The sequence below is a fragment of the Vanessa cardui genome, chromosome 13 (genome assembly GCF_905220365.1).
Source record: "Vanessa cardui chromosome 13, ilVanCard2.1, whole genome shotgun sequence".
NCBI classification, from domain to species: domain Eukaryota; kingdom Metazoa; phylum Arthropoda; class Insecta; order Lepidoptera; family Nymphalidae; genus Vanessa; species Vanessa cardui.
Genome location: NC_061135.1, coordinates 12090645 through 12111064, shown reverse-complemented (window position 1 = coordinate 12111064; position 20420 = coordinate 12090645). Strand labels below are relative to the sequence as shown.

Here is a 20420-nt window from a genome sequence, read left to right as displayed (position 1 = left end):
GCAGATGTCCATGGGCGGTGGTAGACACTTTCCATCAGGTGAGCCTACTGCTAGTTTGCTACCTATCTCATAAAAAATAAAATCCTACAATATCCTACAGATTTGAATTTCACTTGTAGTTGTCGTTTGCATAGATTGTAGGTTAATATAATCATATTTTCTCATTTCAGAAGTTCGGTCAACCAGTCAATTCTGAACTAGCATTTCCCAAGAGCTCTCAGAATGCTGTGTACAAGTAAAAGCATGTGCCCTTTCTATTGCTGTACTCAAATAATGTAACGTTTGGATTCGATACGGCAAGCGAACAGATTTATGACCTTTTCGAGGCGATAAACATAAACGATGGCTCCCTGAATAGTTATCCAGTCGTGCAACTGAAAAAAATTTAGTTACACGACTCAGTATCAGTCCGTGGTTTGTACCCCGGACTGATCTAACATATCAGTCACTAATCCTAACCTCTCACTTCACTAAATGGTACTAAATTTAATATAATTTTATTCTAATATTATTGTATATGTATTAATTACCCTCAAATTACACAAGGTCATTTATAAAACATTGAATTAACATAAAATACTGTTTCATTAAGGCTAGAAAGCCAAGTGGATAGAAGATTCGTCTTTTTACCGAAGACTACGGATTTAAATCCAGACAAGCTTCGCTAACGCTTCCATTTGTGTTTATAATTCATCTCATTTAAAGTTAAATATGAGTAAATTGCATGTTTTGGACGAAATGTTGTCATAATTATGTGTTATCTAACCAGTGATCTAATCTATTAAACGCTAAAAATATCGTGTGGTGGTTATAAATTCAAAACCTTTTCAGAGGTGGAGGAATAGAAGGCTTGCTTACATAGTCGTATGAACGAAACTTTTATAATGATTTCCGATGTGTAATGTCTCAGTTTTCAGTGAGCGGTGTATGGACCAACTAATCGTGAATGCGACGCCAATTTGTTCCAGGATGTGGGTATAGTTTAAAAGCTATTTTATATGTAAACTATTATTTGTCTGTGCACTATTATTTTAAACATATAGTGATAAATAAATATTGGACAACATCACATACATTACTTTGTTCCCAATGTAAGCTAAAGCACTTGTGTTATGGAAAAACACAATTAACGACGTTACCACAAACACTCAGACCAAAGACAACGGAGAAAACTAATGAATTTTCTGCATCGACTCAGCCGGTAATCGAACCCACTCCACCCACTCGACTTCGGAGTTGTGTACACATGAAAACCAGTGCACACACTACGGTGTATTTAAAAAAAAATGTTTTAATGATTTTACCCTATTTTGACGGTAAGCTAGCATTGAATAAATTGGCAATTAGGTATTTCTCGGAAAGTTACCAGAATTACGAAACATTATTACAAATTAAATCTATTATAGAAAGGTTCTTTATTAGCGTAGGTAGTACACTGGTACCCAAACTAAAGTTACATGTTTTTCAATATTTTTTTTTTAATTTTTATGGAATAGGTTTGCGGACGAGCATTTGGGCCTGATGGTAAGTGGTCACCATCACCCATAGACAATAACGCTGTAAAAAATATTAACTATTCCTTACATCGTCAATGCGCCACAAACCTTCAGAATTAAGATGCTCTGATGTCCCTTGTGCCTGTAGTTACACTGGGATCATCCTTCAAACCGGAACACATCAATACTGCGTACTGTTGTTTAGCGGTAGAATATCTGATGAGTGGGTGGTACCTACCCAGGCGGGCTTGCCCTACCACCAAGTGAATTGGCGACACACAGCGATAACTGTGTTTCAATCTAAAATAGAAACTGTATCCAATAAATAAATATACCTGAATATCATTTTGAGAATTTTATAGTAAATTCCAGTCGGTTCGTCTATTTGATTAACATCACATATCGCCCGTCGTACACAGTGGTAGCCGTCCAAGCCATTCCTGTAAAAAATAATGTCATTACTATATATTTTAAAATGTAACTTAATTTTTTGTAAACGTAAAATTTTTCGTACAATTTTGTGAAAGCGCGTTCAATTCTCTTTTGATAATATTTTATTTCAGAGCTGAGCGGGTCGTGTTACTTGTTTATTTTTAGTCATAAAAAGTTGTATACTCGGAAGTACAATCAATTGATTTCACTTATATCTATAAAACAAAAAAAGATAATACATCATGATTACATAGTATAAAACAAAGTCGCTTACCCCTATCTTTCCCTATGTATGCTTAGATCTTTAAAATTACAAAGTGTTTTTTTTTATAGATAGAATAAGAGGAAGGTTTTTGTATATAATTCATGAACAGTATAGTAAATAAACACTGATAATTTTATAAGTTTCTAATGTGATATCGTCTATAAACAAATTCTGTAGTATGTAGTGGATCGGGTCGCTATATGTTATAAAGTTAAAAATATACGTACCTATTCAGTAATATTTCCATACTTTTATAAACGTTGCGTCGGCTCAAATGATGGTACGGATGGAAAGAGTCAGGGGGATCGTCAAAGTTCATACGAAAACCGGCCGCATTTGCGAATATCTGATTCCAGGGTATCACGTTATCGCGGAAGTTGAAACGAACCTGAAATTCCATGGAACATAAAATAATTCACTCATAAAAATTAATCCTTATTTATGATCTACTTTTCATTCATTTTATTCGTTTCATTTTATTTATACTCATATGATATCTAACAAATTGAAAATATTAAGATATATCCACGATAAAAACAATTAAAAGAAAAGTTGAAAAAGATTGCAAACAAATTGCTACTGGAATCACGATTACATGCTGAAAATTACCTATGTTAGTTGACGGTAATCTAAATCTTTTCACTTTTTGTCTGTTATTTTTTTTTCTGTAATGTATATGTATATATGATATAGTTAAATGGACCTCCTGAGCCACACGCCGATACGAGCTAAAATTTTAGGTCCCTTGTGCCTGTAGTTTTACTGGCTAACTCACTCTTCAAACTGCGGTTTGACGGTAGAATATATGATGAGAGGATGGTACCTACCCAGGCGGAATTAACTCCCCCAGAGTTTTGTCACTTGAGTATTTACTTTTCTTAATGACACTTGGTTCACATATTTTATGTACCAGAATGAATATTTCAAGTTTAGTGTTAGAGTTTGAAATAAGTATGTAGTACTTTCTAAGATAATCTCTTTGTATTATAGTATGTAATTATAGTAACAGTATACGACTTATGACTTTTGACGTAATATATAGACGTGTTTTAACTCTACAGATAATGTATACAAAAGCTACCTATGTGTGTATATGTATCTAATTCATAAAATTAATTGTAAAAAAACAGAAGCCTAATGAGAATTTTTTTTATATAAAATAAACAATATACTTACAAATAAATGAGTTATATTCCTAAAACCTAAGTATCTCCTTTGCCTGTGAACTTGTGATCGTTCGCTCGCTTCACCGAATTGTATTAAGAAGAAAATTAGAAATGTTACGTTGATGAATAAAATCACCCCATATATTCCCTTCATTATAACTTACTCGCTTTATAATTATTTACAAACAAAACATACTAACAAAAGTGAAACAAAAATAATATATTTTAAAATTAGAATTTTATTACAATTCTTTTTTCGGATATTCTTATGTTGACGCTCTTTCATTAATAATAATACATCAATAATGTTAATGTTACTTCTCACTTGAAAGTATCTTGCAAGTTTTAGTTTCCGTATAAGTCTGTAACAAAAAAAAATAGGGAAATAATCAATAGTTTGTGTAATGTTATGTAGTCATTATTATCCTTTACATCATCAATGCGCCAAACCTTCTGAATAAAGAAGGAATATTCCCTGTGTATTATTCCAGTTAATCTGAATATGTCTTTAAGTAAAGAGTCTAATAGCCTTGCTAGGCTGCTTAGCAGTGGTTGACTTTCCATCGACGAAACACGTGCAGGTTTCCTCACGATGTTTTTCCTCACCATCGAGAATTAGATGAATTGAAAAATCAGTGGTGCTTATCTTGCTTTGAACTTGCAACCATTGGTTAAGATGCACAAGTTCTAACTACTGGGACTACTAAATCATCTTGGAAAAGTTTTTATAAGATTCAATTAGATTCAAAATCAAGCTACAAATGGTACAGAATTTAGCTACCTAAAAAAATTAAGAAGAAATTCATTAGTTAGTGTATTAATCATAAATAATTAATTTATATTAAAATGAAACTTATGGATAATATTTACGGCAAAAGAAGCTATCTCTCTATCACTGGATGACGTCAGAGCTACCAACCATGAAATGTACGATGATATACCCTTTGTGTGAGTCAATTAATTTTATAAACATGAGTGAACACAATAAAAATAATAAAGAAGAGTTAAACTCATATCACAAAGGTAAAGTGAATGTAATATTCAATGATATTTTATAAGCACTATCAATATATAGGGTTCGCTTAAAAATGTAATATAATCATACTCAATACGTATACATATGGTTTAATTGGAGTGTCTGTGCGTAATATTAAAATAACCCATTTTTTACTAATTGCATATTTATTTTACAATTTTTGTCTTTCTGTATGTTTTGACTAGTCTCTGGAACGACTGGACCAATTTTTACGAGGCTGTCACTGACTGATGTAATAAGTAGTAACTTAGGCTACAGTAATAACTTTTTTGCTAATATTAAATGCGCACGAGTCGCTGATACAGCCTTTTTGTAGAAAACTTTTAGAGGAATCTGTTTCTATAATGCTTATTATTCCATTTTCAGATTTTTGTCAGTCACATTTGAAACTGGTAGCTTTAGTATACCGCTTATAGGGTACATAATTTAACGTTACGACATTGAGAATGGAGCAGTGATCATAAACGTCAAATTAAATTAACTAGTAAAAAATAAAGTGGGTATCAAATGTCCTACTGACGGGCCAAGGCCTCCTCTCCTTCTCCTATTCAAAGGGAAGTTTTGGAGTTTATTCCACGATATCTCTTTTGGATACACATGTGACAGTTCCTTCTACCTTTGCAGGTTAAGGATGTTTTCCTTCAGTACACATGAAAAAATTAATTAAAGACACAAATTAAGCACATGAAAAATCAATGTATCTTACGTGGGTTTGAACGTGGTCAGGTTTTTGAGTTAAAATTTTGGGTCGTCTCAAGTCTAATAAAATACATTTAGTTTTATTTTTAGTATGGAAAATAAAAATATACAATTTAAACTGAACATAGAATTATTATTCCGTAAATAATTTCGTGTCTCACTCGTGAAATATTGACAATCGATTTGATACGTGTCTCCTATAAATTTTATAAATATCAAGATCAATAACGTGTTTTGCGAGTTTCGATTTTATTGTTATAGAATAATAGCCTAAACAATCTGAATAGTAATAAATCCTATCGGGTATATACAGTGAAACTTGGTTAAGTGGGACCTGGATAAGTAAAATACTTCCATAACTGGAACTCATGCTGCGGTCCCATCACTTTGGCATTGAATAACCTCAGTTCGTGAGACGACCCTCTATAACAGGAATTCCTAATTTTGTTCCACCATCACAGTTGCCTCTACAAATGAGACAGCTAGTAAATTTTATGTGCTTAAACCTCTGTAACTGAGATAAAATGGTTTTGTTTGTTTGCTAACAGATTCTTATTGATATCTGGGTATCTGAGACACAGGGTTAGCCGAATACCTCTATAAGTGAAACAACATTGCAGTTCCCTTGAAGTCTCACTTAACCAGGATTCACGTAATTTAAATGGTGTAATTATGTATTGCAGTCAATATCACATAATACTTTCAGATACATATTAACGAGTTCGACTGATTTGATCTTGTTTTACAGAATTGCTTGAGAGATGTAATTTATCCTTAAAGCTAAAAGATTTCAAATGTTTTGGAAATTATTGGATTAAAAGGTTATATATTTCAGTATCAATGCAATGGACTATGCATAGAATACGTTCATCTCAGGCTAAGATTGCCAGTTTAAATTCGAGGAAGCACTACTAAGTTTTTACGTGTCTTACTTAAATTTAAAAATAGAGCTCTAAGTTCAGACATTACATGTATATTAAAATGCACGTTAACGGAAAAGGCTGTGTATCGTCTGTTGATTACTCTAGTGATATTTTGTCTTTTTGTGGGGAAATTTGCATGTGTTCGATGAAAATTTTTGACATTTAAACCATGATCATTGTACAGGCGACACAGGTCGAGATGGTAACACTAAAATCTTCTGTCTGTAGTTTGCTCAGCAGTAAGGTATTAAATACAGGATGACTACTTTTCAGAGTATTTTCAAATTGAAGTTTGATTGAAGCTAACAATTAAAAATCAATTAATATTAAAAATAAAGCAACGAAGTTCAAATTTAAGAAGTACTCACATTTAGATTTGGATTGTGGAGAAATATTTTAGTTAATTTAAAAAGAAAACTTTTTACAAATCATGGAGTATCTTGCACGGTTACAAATTTGAATGTTAAAAAAGTAATCTCTCTAAGCTGTCGGTAATGTAAAATTTGGTGTATTTAATTTAGAATTAACGACTTTTTTTTTATATTTACTTAGCCTTAATACAAAGTATATTAGGTCAGATGATATACAGAGTGATATAATCCACTATTAAAAAAAATAATGTTCTAAAAAAATCAATGTCGAAATAAAATTCAACAGTTAAATGAGGTGGGTACCGGGATCGTTACACCGAGATCGTAGGTTTACCGGGGTCTTAGGCCAAGAAATATTGTTGATTATTTTTCTCCTGTCTTAGATCTGTTAAAGATAGATGTCTTAAATCTTATTATCAAGCAATTAGAAGCTTGGTTGTGTTTATATTTCCGAGCCTCGGAAACAGCATTAAGCGGATATTCCTTCGACTGATCTCTTTCAATTCTTCCGGTTGTGACGGAGTGCAGTTCCATCTATAAGGGTAAAAAGTAATAGTATTAATACATACATTTATAAACTATTTTTACTGTATATCTAATGTTTGAATGTTTGGAATTTTATGGTGTGGCGAAAATTTAAACAGGAATGTATTGTTTTATTAATAATGACATTATAATTTTTTTTCATGAAAAATCCATAAAAATAAAGAAATTAATCGAACGCAAAATATATATATATACGTTTTTTCTTAAATAAAACCAGCATTTTTTCTTTTTTTTCGTGTAATGTCTAACTAAGGGTTATTTATTAAAAAGTAATAATTTCGGTGATATACAATGTTCAAGCAGCGAATATTTTCAAATTTTAAACTTTATTTGTACAATAGAATAAGATAACATCTATTAATTAAATACATAAACATTACAAATATTATACACTTATTTTATAAAATATTGTGGTACAAAAATATGAATATAATAAGAAAATATTTATTAATTGTTTTGCCCTTCGTCTGTTTTGCTTTATTACCCATATATAACATATTTTATGTTATTAAAATATAAATAAGAATTATTAAAGTTCATATTATAAATTCTAAATTATATTTTCATACGAGCTTTTAAGATACTGCTAAATTATCATTTAACAAGCCTGTATAATATATTTAATGTAAAAAACATCATCCTATGTAAAATTTATAACGGCTTGCGTGTTTGTAGATCGTGATAAACATTTTAAGTATAATCTACAGCTGCGGATAAGCTAACTCGGTTTATCCCAAAATGTACTCTCGAAGAAAGTTTACTATTTATAATAGAGACTTCAAAAGAGTCGTTTGGACTTTTTTGAAATATTGTAAACTATAATTAATATTATTCAGTAAAAATTAAATTAACAATGTGTGGATTGAGATTATTTCATTTTACAAGTGTATTTTTAATGATTTTCTCATCTCAGGCGGAAGATGTTAATAGTTTTAACGTAATTAACGATACTAAAGTTCTATCAAGAAGGAAGAGATTTATCGTTTTTCCAGAAGGAAGCTCTTTTCAATTGGGTAAGTGATACGTTTACTAATAAACTTAAGTCAGAACAACTCGCCTTATAAATTGAAATCGCTTCATCATGACGTATTATATGTTAACTGTACTATAATGGTTTAAGGAGAAATTAAGTTGTTATATGTTTGACGAAACTTATATTAGAACGGTATCTTTTCTTTTTAAATTTGTTATTTCATATAAAGTTTTTATTTTATCTTTTATCAATTGTGAGGCTAGGATGAGTAGCTATATACACATATAGACACATGGACTCATAAACTGCACAAATGTTCAAAACTCATTTGAAATAAATATTTTAACTAAGTTTTTAAACTTTTTATACACATATTAATTGAAACCTATATTTTGATTCGTATCCTACTAGGTAATCATCTGCTTAAGTATATGAATGTATACCGGATAGGATTATTGTAAACGATAAATGTAACAAAAAATGGTTTTGGCTTGATTTTTTATTTTAAGTCCCATAATTGGTATGATGCCTGTACCTAAATTATAATATACCTAAGCTGAAATTAAAACAAACCTATATTTTTTACGTAGTGAAATAAAATATATGGAGATATATTAAATTATTGCTCTTAAAATATTTGCAGTAATAATTATATTCAGTCAATTAGTTTTAGTTTAAAGATAATACCAGTTAAAAAAAAGGGCGAGGCAAATGACGTATATGTTAAAGTTGTTCTCATTTTAATTTCCCTTTAAAAAATAACACACTCTTTTAATTATTCTTTTCAAATCTGATGTTTATTTTTCTATAATACAACAAACATTCATATTATATTATAAACTTTTTCCTTGATAAACTTTATTTAGAGCAGTGGCGGATTTACCAATAGGCAAATTTAGCCCAAATTTGTTATTACCTTACAGAAATAAAAAAAAAAACTTATAATTATATGTTTACACATTACATCCGTAATCCGTATACTCATCACTGCATAGTTGGAAAAATAATCTAGTAACTGACAGAAATATCACCTAGTTTATAATCATACTAAGGAAAAAACCAATGTAATGAGGACAAAAGGAAAAAAGTAAGGGCGGCAAAAATTGAATAGTCTACTAGCCTGCCGGCAGATTTGTAAATCCGCCACTGATTTAAAGTTATGTACGTATATGTTATCACGTAACATAAATAAAATATCCTGCACACTTCATATAGCAAATGTTCATTTCATGCTGCACTACTAGTCGAATTAAGAGTTAAAATATTTTTTAAGACTGTATAAAAATATGTTTGACATGAAAATAATATGACTATTATCTTGCCTGATTATTTATATACACTTACTATTTTCTCATCATCATGCAACTGTAACCCTTGACGTAGTAGTAACAAATCACAGTAGTTTACTTGGTGGTAGGGCTCTGTGCTAGTCTTTCTGTGCAATAGTTAGCTTTGTTACATTCCAGTTTGAAGTGTAGTTAACCATAACTACAGGCATATAAACATAACATCACAGTACCCAAAGTTGGTCAATGGCATTGGCAAATAATAGTTTAATATTTACGATGCCAATGTCATCATGTATTAGCAGTGTATTTACAAGTCCATCTTATGCCAGAAATAAGTTACTAGGAATATTTTTTTAATATATTTCCCAAAATAAAGGTTATTTTTCCTTGAAGATTGATACTTAAAAATAACCATAATACTAGATTGAATGATTAAATATTGCTTGTGTGTTTCAGTTTTCTGCACAACATATCCGGCTTTAACCACCATAGGGGATATATTTCTATGGGGGAACACGGCGGCCCTGGCGTACGAGCTCCCTCAAGATCCATATTCTCCCTTCAATCATAGAGCCGACCCTCTTCATAGAAGGATGGACACGAAAAATATATATTTCACGGATTTTGACGGAAAAATTATTCATAAGGCTCCGTATAAGAGGTAAATACGTTTAATATATATTTTTAATATCATATTTCTTACATAAAACTTAATTAATTTGAGAAATTTCCTCATTATATCTTGGAAATTAATGTGATTCGTAATTATAATTTGATTTTATTAAAAATTATATTATAAAAATGAAATATTTATAAGAGTAGAGATAATATGACTTTATTAAAACTACTGATTTATATTAAATTGATTTTAAAGTATATAATTACAAAACATATTTTTAGCGTATCTATTTTTATTTATATACGAAGAAAAATAATACAATATAATATAATTAATCATCAGATATTCTAAAGCAAAAACGTCAATGGATGCTTAGTGCTATGTTTCGGTTTGAAAGATTAGTGAGCCAGTATAACAAGAAAAAGGGACATAACATCTTAGTTTGGATTTGAACCCATCATTGTTGTTTAAGATTGACGCTTTCTAACTATTCGGCTGTAACAGTTCTACTCTCTATGTAGTACTACATCCTTATACCGAGAAAAGTTCTTTGAAGGGCTATACAATGAAGCATGCTTCGTACACTTTCTTTGCTCACATAAGCCTTTGTAACGCGTTTGTTTACTCCAGGCGATAAATCTATAATAACAAAATCGTTGTCAGGGTGCTGTTTGCTATGAGAAAAAATATGGTTTCTTTCGCAAACATTTACAAAAAATTCAAATATGTCTTTTATTACAAACGTACAAGGTCTTATTTTGTGCAGCAGAATTTAAATGTAACCGATTTATCTCAGGAAATTCATAGTAAATCCAGCGTTTGCGAAGCGTAGCGTGGACGAAATGGTATCCCCAGAATTTAAAATAGACAGAAAACAGATGCACGCTTCGAAACACACACGAGAGTTTTTAAAAGGTGCGCATTTGGATAAAGTCGACTTTCATAGGAGTAGTCGAGCGAGACTATACCAGCAGATAGAGGCTCTGTTCGACGGGTATGTGGCTTTTTTTTATTCAAAATCGAAGTTTCAGTGTTAAAATTGACGTTTATTTCAACGGAATGTTATACGTGTTTTCATCCTGTAGATTTACAAGTAAACCTCACATTTTAAGTCAAATTTTATTTCATCCCTAATTTGTAGTGCGAAAGTACGTTTGTTTTGTTTATTACACTTTTACGCTTCATTTGCTCAGTTTATAATTATGAAATTTGGCACACGTGTTGTCAGAACAGAGAAGGAAATTGGGTACCTAAAGCTTTTTCCTCTCACTAACAAATAAGTTGGTAGCAGAGTTTATCTCTCTGCTCTCCTCACGTAGAGAAAACTGCCTTTTGTAACTAGTACTTTTTATTTTATACGTTCTTATCGGACGATAGACGTTGAAGAAGGTTTTCACAAGATCAACGTAATACATTTGTGGGAAAGTTGGGTCGTTAGCTAAAGGCTAGTCCGCAAAAAACAAATCCGTTTTTTTTGTAATGTAACATTGAACAGGTAGAAGATTGTAAGCAGAAGATTTGATATTTTAAATAGCTGCTGTAAATATATCTGTTGATACTAAGATGTTATATGTAATTCTATAGCGTAGAACGTTTGAAGTAAGTAGTAAGTATATGGATCTATATCTTGTATTGGCCAAAGGATTCATTTCATGAAGAGAAACATTTTTTTACTACACTATCCAGGGCAGCTTCACAGAATATTATCGTAAATGAATATTCGTTTTATTGATTTAATTGTGTGTAATAGTTGTTGTGTGCTGTGCTGAAAATCGACATTATTTTTTCATTTAGTTGAATCTTTGAACTGTATTCTTTGTTAACATATTTAGAAGATTTTCATTACACGAATTTAATAAAAGTCGCTGTATTACCTTATATTCCATAATTACACACAATGGTAAAGGCATTCGACAATACAAATACAAATTACGCACATCAAAATAAATTGCTTGGATTTAAACCCACTGCTATCAGTTAAGACTATCCTTAAAACTGAGCTATCAGTTCTTTAATATTTAGTTTTCAAATATTCATATTTTTCAGGCTAGGGTCTGATGGGAGACAATGTCTGTTGAAGACATTGTGTTTAATCGGTCAGACACAAAACAGTCAGCAGGGCGCTTTTCTTCAGGAAATAATGAGGGTGGTGTTCACGTGAGTCTTGCGTTATGTTCATAAGAATCTATGCAGCTGGGGAAAATGTACAAAGGATTACACGAAAGCGTTGCCTTTATATTTATATGTACGTGTATTGTGCTCACTAAAATTTCCTGAAATTGTTGTTTTCTATACTCTACTAGTGACCCGCTCTGGCTTCGCACGTATGTACTGCTGATACTAAATATACTACAGAATTTGTTTTGTATTTACGACACCACATTAGGAACTTCTAAAATTATCAGGATTTCTTTACTATACTATACTGTGCATGTATAATACATATAAATCTTTTTCTTGAATAACTCTATCTATTGAAACCGCATTAAAATTCGTTGTGTCATTTTAAAGATCTAACCATACATAGGGACATACAGCGGTAAGCGACTTTGTTTTATACTATATAATGATAATGATATTTATATATAAAATTACAACTACTGTAGATGGAATTTGAAGTCAATTATTTAGATTATAGTCTCTTACGGTTTCGTTATTTCTGTATTTTGTTAAGTCGTATTATAAATATGAATGAGTTTTTATGTTACAGTTTAATTATTGGTTTTGCGAGCTTAAAAAGTCAGCTGGTATCAGCGATTATATATTCCAACGTCAAGTAGCAATATTAGGTATTGTTAAATTCCAGTTTGAAGATTGATTAAGCCAGTGGAACTTAAGGCTTAAGAAACGTAGCATCTCAGTTCTCAAAGTTGGTGGCGCACTGGATATGTATAAAATCATTACAATTTCATATGGTGTTGATGTCTATGTGCAGTGTTCCACCGTAGTGTCATCTATTTATAAATGCCATCGCTTTGAGTCATTAAAATATTTACTATTGGACTAAAGACTTTTCTTCTTTCGAAGAGAAATAATACAGAAGATTCCAACACGATGATCCAATTCTAATCTAGACTTGCATTATAAGTGGGAAATTAACTCTGACTATCTTTCTATCTATCGCTCTTTCACGACCAAACCACTAAACCAAAATTGATTGGTGTGAGGCAAATTTAAACTCCAAGAATGACGTAGGCTACTTTTTTTGCCCGACACATAACAATCGAAGTCGTGGGCGACAATTAGTTCGTAATAAAATGTTCTATATTCAATTATAAATATCATATAAAATATATAAAGAGATAAATTTTAATTTTATGTTGCGCTTTTAAAAAAAATTACGATCCAAGAATTTTCTAATATGATTAATTAGAATAAAAAAAAAAAAAACGATCATTAAGGATTTCGCTATATGAATGAGGTCACGGCCTGGTTATACTTTTGAATGTTTAATGAATTTGCAGTTTAACTGAGTTAACCTAGTTGGAATTAACTTGGAAGGGAGACAGTTGCATTTATGTATGTTTACATATTCAGCATTATGTGTCCCCTGTTCAGATTACACAATTACATTTGTCGGTTCTGATTATCTCTTCAAACATCGTTAATACTTAATTAATGGGATGTGATTTGTGAGATTTGAAATTGGAAGCGTGTTGATATTTATTAATTGAGTAACAGGAGCTATATTGAATATATTCATAACTATATTTGTATTAGCTGCCAGTGTTGTTCGTGTAACGTATGTATGTGCACGGTTATTCTATAGCTAGTATTCATGATCAGCGTATAAAAAAAAAATAGATTTTCCTTAGATTCATAACAATTACGTTAACGTTTGTTTTTGAAAAAGGAACCTAAAGCGTTTGTGCGTGTTTTATTTTTTATTGTAGCTCTATTTAGATAAAAAAAACAAAATTATATCATTTAAAACATTAATAATTTATTGATAAAAAACTTCTATGAATGTTTTAAATGTATTGTAGTGAATTTAATTTATTTTTTGAATTACATCTTAAACTTGTTTTCTTACTCTCTAAACGTTTATATAATTCAAATGTAACTTAGTACTGGTCAAAATCGAGTTTATGGTTTTCTCTTATCAAAACAAGGCTCAAATATATTTTACAGTATAAATATATATTACAGTAACAGTAACAGCCTGTAAACTTCCCACTGCTAGGCTAAGACTTCCTCCCCCATTAAGGAGAGGGTTTGGAACATATTCCACCACGCTGTTCCAATGCGGGTATTTTTACTATTATAAAATACAATAATTATTTTAGATATTATAATAACATACTCCTTTCTTTATTTATTTCAAATTTTATACATTATATATCTATCATTATAAATCATTTGTTTTTTGTTTTTTATAGATTACCAAAAAATCATTCAGCTGACGACGTCGACGAGGATTACGACGCAGCGTTTTCAGCAACAGAGCCTTGTGACCAATTGTATCCTAATTGCAACGAACACTCGAACAATCTGGAAACACCGTTTATTGGTTCTTGAAGTGGATTCATTCTTTTAGGCAATCAAATCCGGCAACTTACTTTGAAGGCTGGGTGGGAATATTAAATTACTTTGGATTTTTTAAATGTAAATATATATTATGTAAACATTTTTTTTTATTTAGATCCTATAATAGAATGTGATTGTTTCAAGATAACCCGAAGAGGTCATCAGAGCATCGTATTTGATGGTTATTAAGAAAATAAAATTAGTAAAAATCTTTATATATATTTATATATATATGTGTGAAGAATTAATAAAACAACAACTTCTTTATTAAATATATGTTTATTATAATTAAAAAAAAGTACAACAATGAAGTAAACATTATACGTACCTATCAGATTCTGTGTATAGAAAGTTGATTAAAAGAGTTTCTATTTGCCGCCGTCACCCACGAGAGAGTTAACAGGGGAAATAAGTCGTGACAGTATAAAAGAGCGTCATACTTTCGGTTCCCGTCGTGTCATACAAAACAGCCTTACTACACAATTCACGAAAATCTATATTTCCCATTAAAAGTGAATCTATTTTTATCTGTATTCACCACATACGTCTTGACGACCTCCGTGGTCGAGTGGTGTGTACACCGGTTTTCATGGGTACGCTACTCCGAGGTCCCGGGTTCGATTCCCGGCCGAGTCAATGTAGATTATCATTAGTTTTATATGTTGTCTTGGGTCTGGGTGTTTGTGGTACCGTCGTTACTTCTGATTTTCTATAACCCAAGTGCTTTAGCTAATTACATTGGGATCAGAGTAATGTATGTGATATTATCTAATATTTATTTATTTATATATTATATATAATATCAAGACGTAGCGTTTTTTAAAACATTAAACTGCCTATTTTCTGTCACCATCATTATTAATAGCGATTTACTTTACCTCATCAATGAGCACAAATTAGGTTAATGAGTTAATTGTTAGTGAGTCTATAACAATTTTTATGTATCAACACTCAAACTAATTAAGACTAGGCAATTTCATAACGCATCCAGTAACACTATCCTTTGACGACTTGTATTCGAACTGTTACGGAAGTTCAAACTATGTCGACACGCCATTTATTAATTACTAAAGTTCCTTGTTTAATGTATAACCTAGTGAATCTATTATATGTTTAATTAGTATCAATTTTCATTATTTATGTTAAGTTCGTTTCATTTTAATTTAATTAAATTTTTTAAAAGTATTTAATTTGACTGTATTTCTCATTGATTGTAGATTTTTCGTGTACAATTTTGGTTCATTTCTGTAACATATATTAACGTAACTAGTAAAATAAAATTTTCTTTATCAATATTTAACAGTATTTTTTGTGGCAGCAGTATGATTGCGGGTTCAAACCCAGGCCATATGTCTTTATAATTCACTTCATGCTCGGCGGTGAAGGACGATCGTGAGGTGTTCGTGACACCTGCATGTGTCTAATTTCATATAAATTCTGCCACATGTGTATTCCACCAACTCACATTGGAACAGCGTGGTGGAATATGTTCCAAACCTTCTCCTCAAAGGGAGAAGAGGCCTTAGCGCAGCAGTGAGAAATTGAAAAGATATTCTACCGAAATTAAATTCAACTATTAACTGCTTTTTAACAGTGTTTACTTTTAAATGTATATCTATATTTATAAAGTAACAATAATATAAAGTAATTTGAAACTAAGAAGTCCTGTCATGTTATGAATCTTAACTAAAGTTGAAGTATAAGCCGTGTCACACTGTTTATTGCTTGGAGTTACAGAAATTTTGGAAACGGAATAACTTGATTTGTTTAATAAAGTATTAGAAACTTTTGCATTGCGTTCGTTGATTTATATTATTGTTAATTAATGTTCGTTTTATGGATTTCATTGTGTGTTAAAGGCTGCAAATCAATATTATTTTTTCATATAGTTGAATCTCTAAGCTGGATTCTTTGTTAATATATTTTCATTTTCATCACACGACATATTAATTAAAGTACACTGTATTACCTTAAATTCCATTTTTTTATAATTTGTAACGTTTAGACTGTAATTAGAAATAAATAAAAATTTAAAATAATTGATGTACAAATTATTGTAATTTTAAAACTACGATTAACTGTCTATATCGTAATTATAAAACTGAGCCGAGTGAATGAATTTCCTCAGAAATAGTACTGTTATTTTAAACTGTAACTTATAAATATTTAGTAGATTTGATCTATGTAAATGATAGCAAAAACATTCGAAATAATTATTAAACATTAATCATCGCATAATCTTTTATTTCTACAGAACCACATTACGTATAGCGTTCGTCACAGCTGCCTCTTGATACTAACGTCACGTTTTATTTCATGACGTGATATTTTGATTACCTTTTTTGTTCTTTTACCCTTTTTTAAAAGTTTTTTCTAACATGAAATAACTGTAAGCATTGACACAGAACATGTTAATTGTTCTGTCATTTATACATATTTGCGTCTACACCATACAGTGTTAAACGGTATAGTTCATTTTAAGTTTCCCAAGTGGAAGTTCAATTTTGTAATAGCACATTTCTTTTAGCGGCAATCGCATACAATTTAAGCCTGTATAGTGCGTTGCACAGATAAAAAAATGTATTTAAAAACCTGTGTTATACTTTTCTGTGGTATACTAGTTTTCGTACGTGCAAATAGTATTGAGTATTCTGGATGTAATGAAGAAAATTGTGCTCCGTCTGATGGTTCAGAGAGAAATGAAACAAATTCACGGATCCTGTCTAGAAGTAAAAGGTTCTTAGTATTTCCAGACGGCAGTTCGTTTCAATTAGGTATGTTCTCTTTAGTAATTTTGTGTTACTGTGAATTTGTACTTGTAGCTATATGGGTACTATTTATGACTGAAAGAGGGAAAGGAAACAAACCGTCTTCCTTATTGCAACAGTCATTTATAATGATAATGAACTGTCACGATTCGTGCAGTTAATGAAAATAATAATAACAGTTCCTTAATAAATAAATTGTCCTATTATATCTATATCTATACTAGCTATGCCCCGCGAAATTGTACGCGTTTGAATTTAATAAAAAAAATATTGTAGCCTAAGTTACTCCCTATTATATCAGTTATCAGCCAGTAAAAGTCCCACCAAAATCAGCCCAGCCGTTCCAGAGATTAGCCGGAACAAACAGACAGAAAGACAAAATACGCATTGAGTATAAATTTTTATAAATAAAAAAAAACCGCCTTCAAAAATGAACTAAAAAGAAAAAAATAATCAGTTACATCCATATCCAATTAACGATTTTTTAATCACCTCTCAAAGTCGGTGCCAACATTGCTAATATAGGTACATAATACATACATACAAAAACTAAATCTATTTATTGTATAGATGACACTATTAAACAAACCCTACTATCGATACAAATTAAATGATTTCAATATAGGAATTTACTTACTTTGTTGGCACCGACTTCAAAAGGTGATTAAAAAATCGTAAATTGGATATGGATGTAACTGATTATTTTTTTCTTTTTAGTTCATTTTTGAAGGCGGTTTTTTTTTATTTATAAAAATTTATTTAATGCTTTTCAGTGTTGTTTTGTTATTTATAATTACAATTGGTAGTGTTTGTCATTCACTTTATTATACTCAGTACATTTCGGCTTTCGACTCTAAACATAACTCAACGCCGTTTCAATACGATGTGGACTGCAACTCACATTAAGCGTTACCTAAGTTACAATAGCCTAATGTTAACTGCTCATCGCCAATTAGACAATACCATTTTTCCCGATGCAATGCCGTTAATCATGGAGGAATTCTCCTGGTAGTCCACCATCAGCTAGACTTCATCATAGGCATGTTTACTAACAGCAATTGCTTGACGACTATCTTAAAGAAATAGAACTAAACCCGTAAAATAAGTACTTACTAATAGGTTCTGATTACCAGTTGTGGTCTTCATCATCAGTTCCACTTCATCAAATGTCACTTTTCGTGAGCATATGACCAAGGCACTTTGAATAAAACCGAAATGACTATAGTTGTGCCTATAAAATTTGAGGAGTTCCCTCGATTTCTCCAGGATCCCATCATCAGATCCTGATCTCCTGACAATGGGACCACTTGTAAAACATGCCCTTTCAAACAAAAAAAGAATTGTCAAAATCGGCCCAGCCATCTTCGAGTAATTCGGTAACATACATAAAAAATAAAAAAAAAAAAAAAAAAAAAAGGCCCCGACGAATTGAGAACCTCCTCCTTTTTTTGAAGTCGGTTAAAAATAGGGCTATTTTCAACCGACTTCCAAAAGGAGGAGGTTATCAATTCGTCTGTATTTTTTTTTTTTTTTTTATGTTTGTTACCTCATAACTTTTTACTGGGTGGACCGATTTTGATAATTTTTTTTTGTTTGAAAGGTAGTGCTTCCCGTGGGGTCCCATTTTTTTTATTTTTTTTTCCGATGATGGTATCCATGTGAAAACGACATAAGTCTTAAATTTGCATTATGTATATGCGCGACAAATTAGTGAATAACTGAAAATCACGTTAACCAATTTTGATAATTCTTTTTTTATTATAAAATATATTCTTCAAGGGTAATTTGGTGAAAGTTTGGTAAGGTTCTGAGCACAGGATCCATGACAAAGTAACGGAACGGAAGGGAACGGAACAATTCTGAGGAGCACGTTAGCGATACTCGGTCGAATCTTTTATTTATAGGTTATTTGGATATTTGAGTCACCTTCCGTAATGGGGTTATGTTTATGTAATTATCATAGTCGAATATTATAATCAACTAGCTACCCACCCCGGCTTCGCACGGGTGCAATACTGATACTAAATACTACTACAGAATTTGTTTATTTACGACATCACATCGCAAACTTCTAAAATTATCAGTGTTTCTTTACTATATTGTTCATGTATTATATACACAAACCTTCCCCTTGAATCACACTATCTTTTAAAAAAAACCGCAAATCCGTTGCGTAGAGTTAAAGATATAGGGACAGAGAAAGCGACTTTGTTTTATACTATGTAGTGATGGAACTCCTATACGGCTCGCAGTTAGGGTGCGATATGGGGCAGAATTTCTTACTATCTTTAATCAAATTTTGTGTATGTGATGTGATGTCATATGATGTACGAAATATAGTTGGTCTTTTTCAAAGTTTTTTTGCTGAGTTCGATTACAGCTCTTTCGAGGGATCCTTGTAGTTTACGCCGCGTGACGTATTAAATCCGCATTTTCGAAAGTCTATTTTTGCTTTATTCGCAAGTTTCCTTTGAAATTGTCCTCGAAGTAGTTTCTGACTCATATAAACGGAACGCTTAATCTATCCATATTAAAAAAAAATAGTTAGTCAACATCAGCTTCACTTAAAATCAAAAAATAAATAAAATTTTAACAAAAAGAAAAACCGACTTCAAACAAAACACTTTTTTAAAACAAATGAATATGCACGAAAAAGTAATACAAATAATTGCGTATCCAACATATTTTTTAGAGTCTTCCTAAGTTAAATGAAATGAAAAATATTAGACTACTTAAAAGTCGATTAACGATTATATCATGTAGTTATAATTATTGTTATATTTGGAGTCGGTGTCAGCCAATAAAACCCTACAATATATCTTTCAAAAAACAATACGAGAATACTTTAACAAATATGTTTTTTACAAATTACCTTTTACACAATAATATACTGGATCAATCAAGGGGCTCGTATCGCTTTTTTCTTTTGATTGTTGGGGCAAGGGCACCGTGGCTGACACCGGCTCCAAATATACCAATAACTATAACTACATGATATAATCGTTAATCGACTTTTAAGTAGTCTAATATTTTTCATTTCATTTAACTTAGGAAGACTCTAAAAAATATGTTGAATACGCAATTATTTGTATTACTTTTTCGTGCATATTCATTTGTTTTAAAAAAGTGTTTTGTTTGAAGTCGGTTTTTCTTTTTGTTAAAATTTTATTTATAATATTACAAGCAGACACTCCTATTTTATTATATGTATAGATATATGTTTTATTATGTAGTGATGAGAATGAACTATATAATATCGAAATAAAGATATTTAAGATTATAATAAAGATTTAAACTATTTAATGTGCAA

General features: G+C 30.9%; 1 protein-coding gene across 1 annotated transcript; it reads left to right on the top strand.

Moving 5' to 3' along the window:
* The first annotated feature begins 7810 nt into the window (after window positions 1-7810).
* LOC124534895 lies at window positions 7811-14379 on the top strand. Its single transcript, XM_047110936.1, has 5 exons — window positions 7811-7947; window positions 9653-9857; window positions 10612-10809; window positions 11862-11972; window positions 14195-14379. Exons 1-5 carry the CDS (start codon window positions 7830-7832, stop codon window positions 14331-14333), a joined length of 771 nt encoding a protein of 256 aa, XP_046966892.1. The 5' UTR covers window positions 7811-7829; the 3' UTR covers window positions 14334-14379.
* Window positions 14380-20420: the final 6041 nt, after the last annotated feature.

Coding starts and splice junctions, on each gene's coding strand:
- LOC124534895 (XM_047110936.1), top strand. CDS start 7,830: ATGATTTTCTCATCTCAGGCGGAAGATGTTAATAGTTTTAACGTAATT. Junction 7,948..9,652: donor AGGAAGCTCTTTTCAATTGG/GTAAGTGATACG, acceptor TGTGTGTTTCAG/TTTTCTGCACAACATATCCG. Junction 11,973..14,194: donor ATAATGAGGGTGGTGTTCAC/GTGAGTCTTGCG, acceptor TGTTTTTTATAG/ATTACCAAAAAATCATTCAG.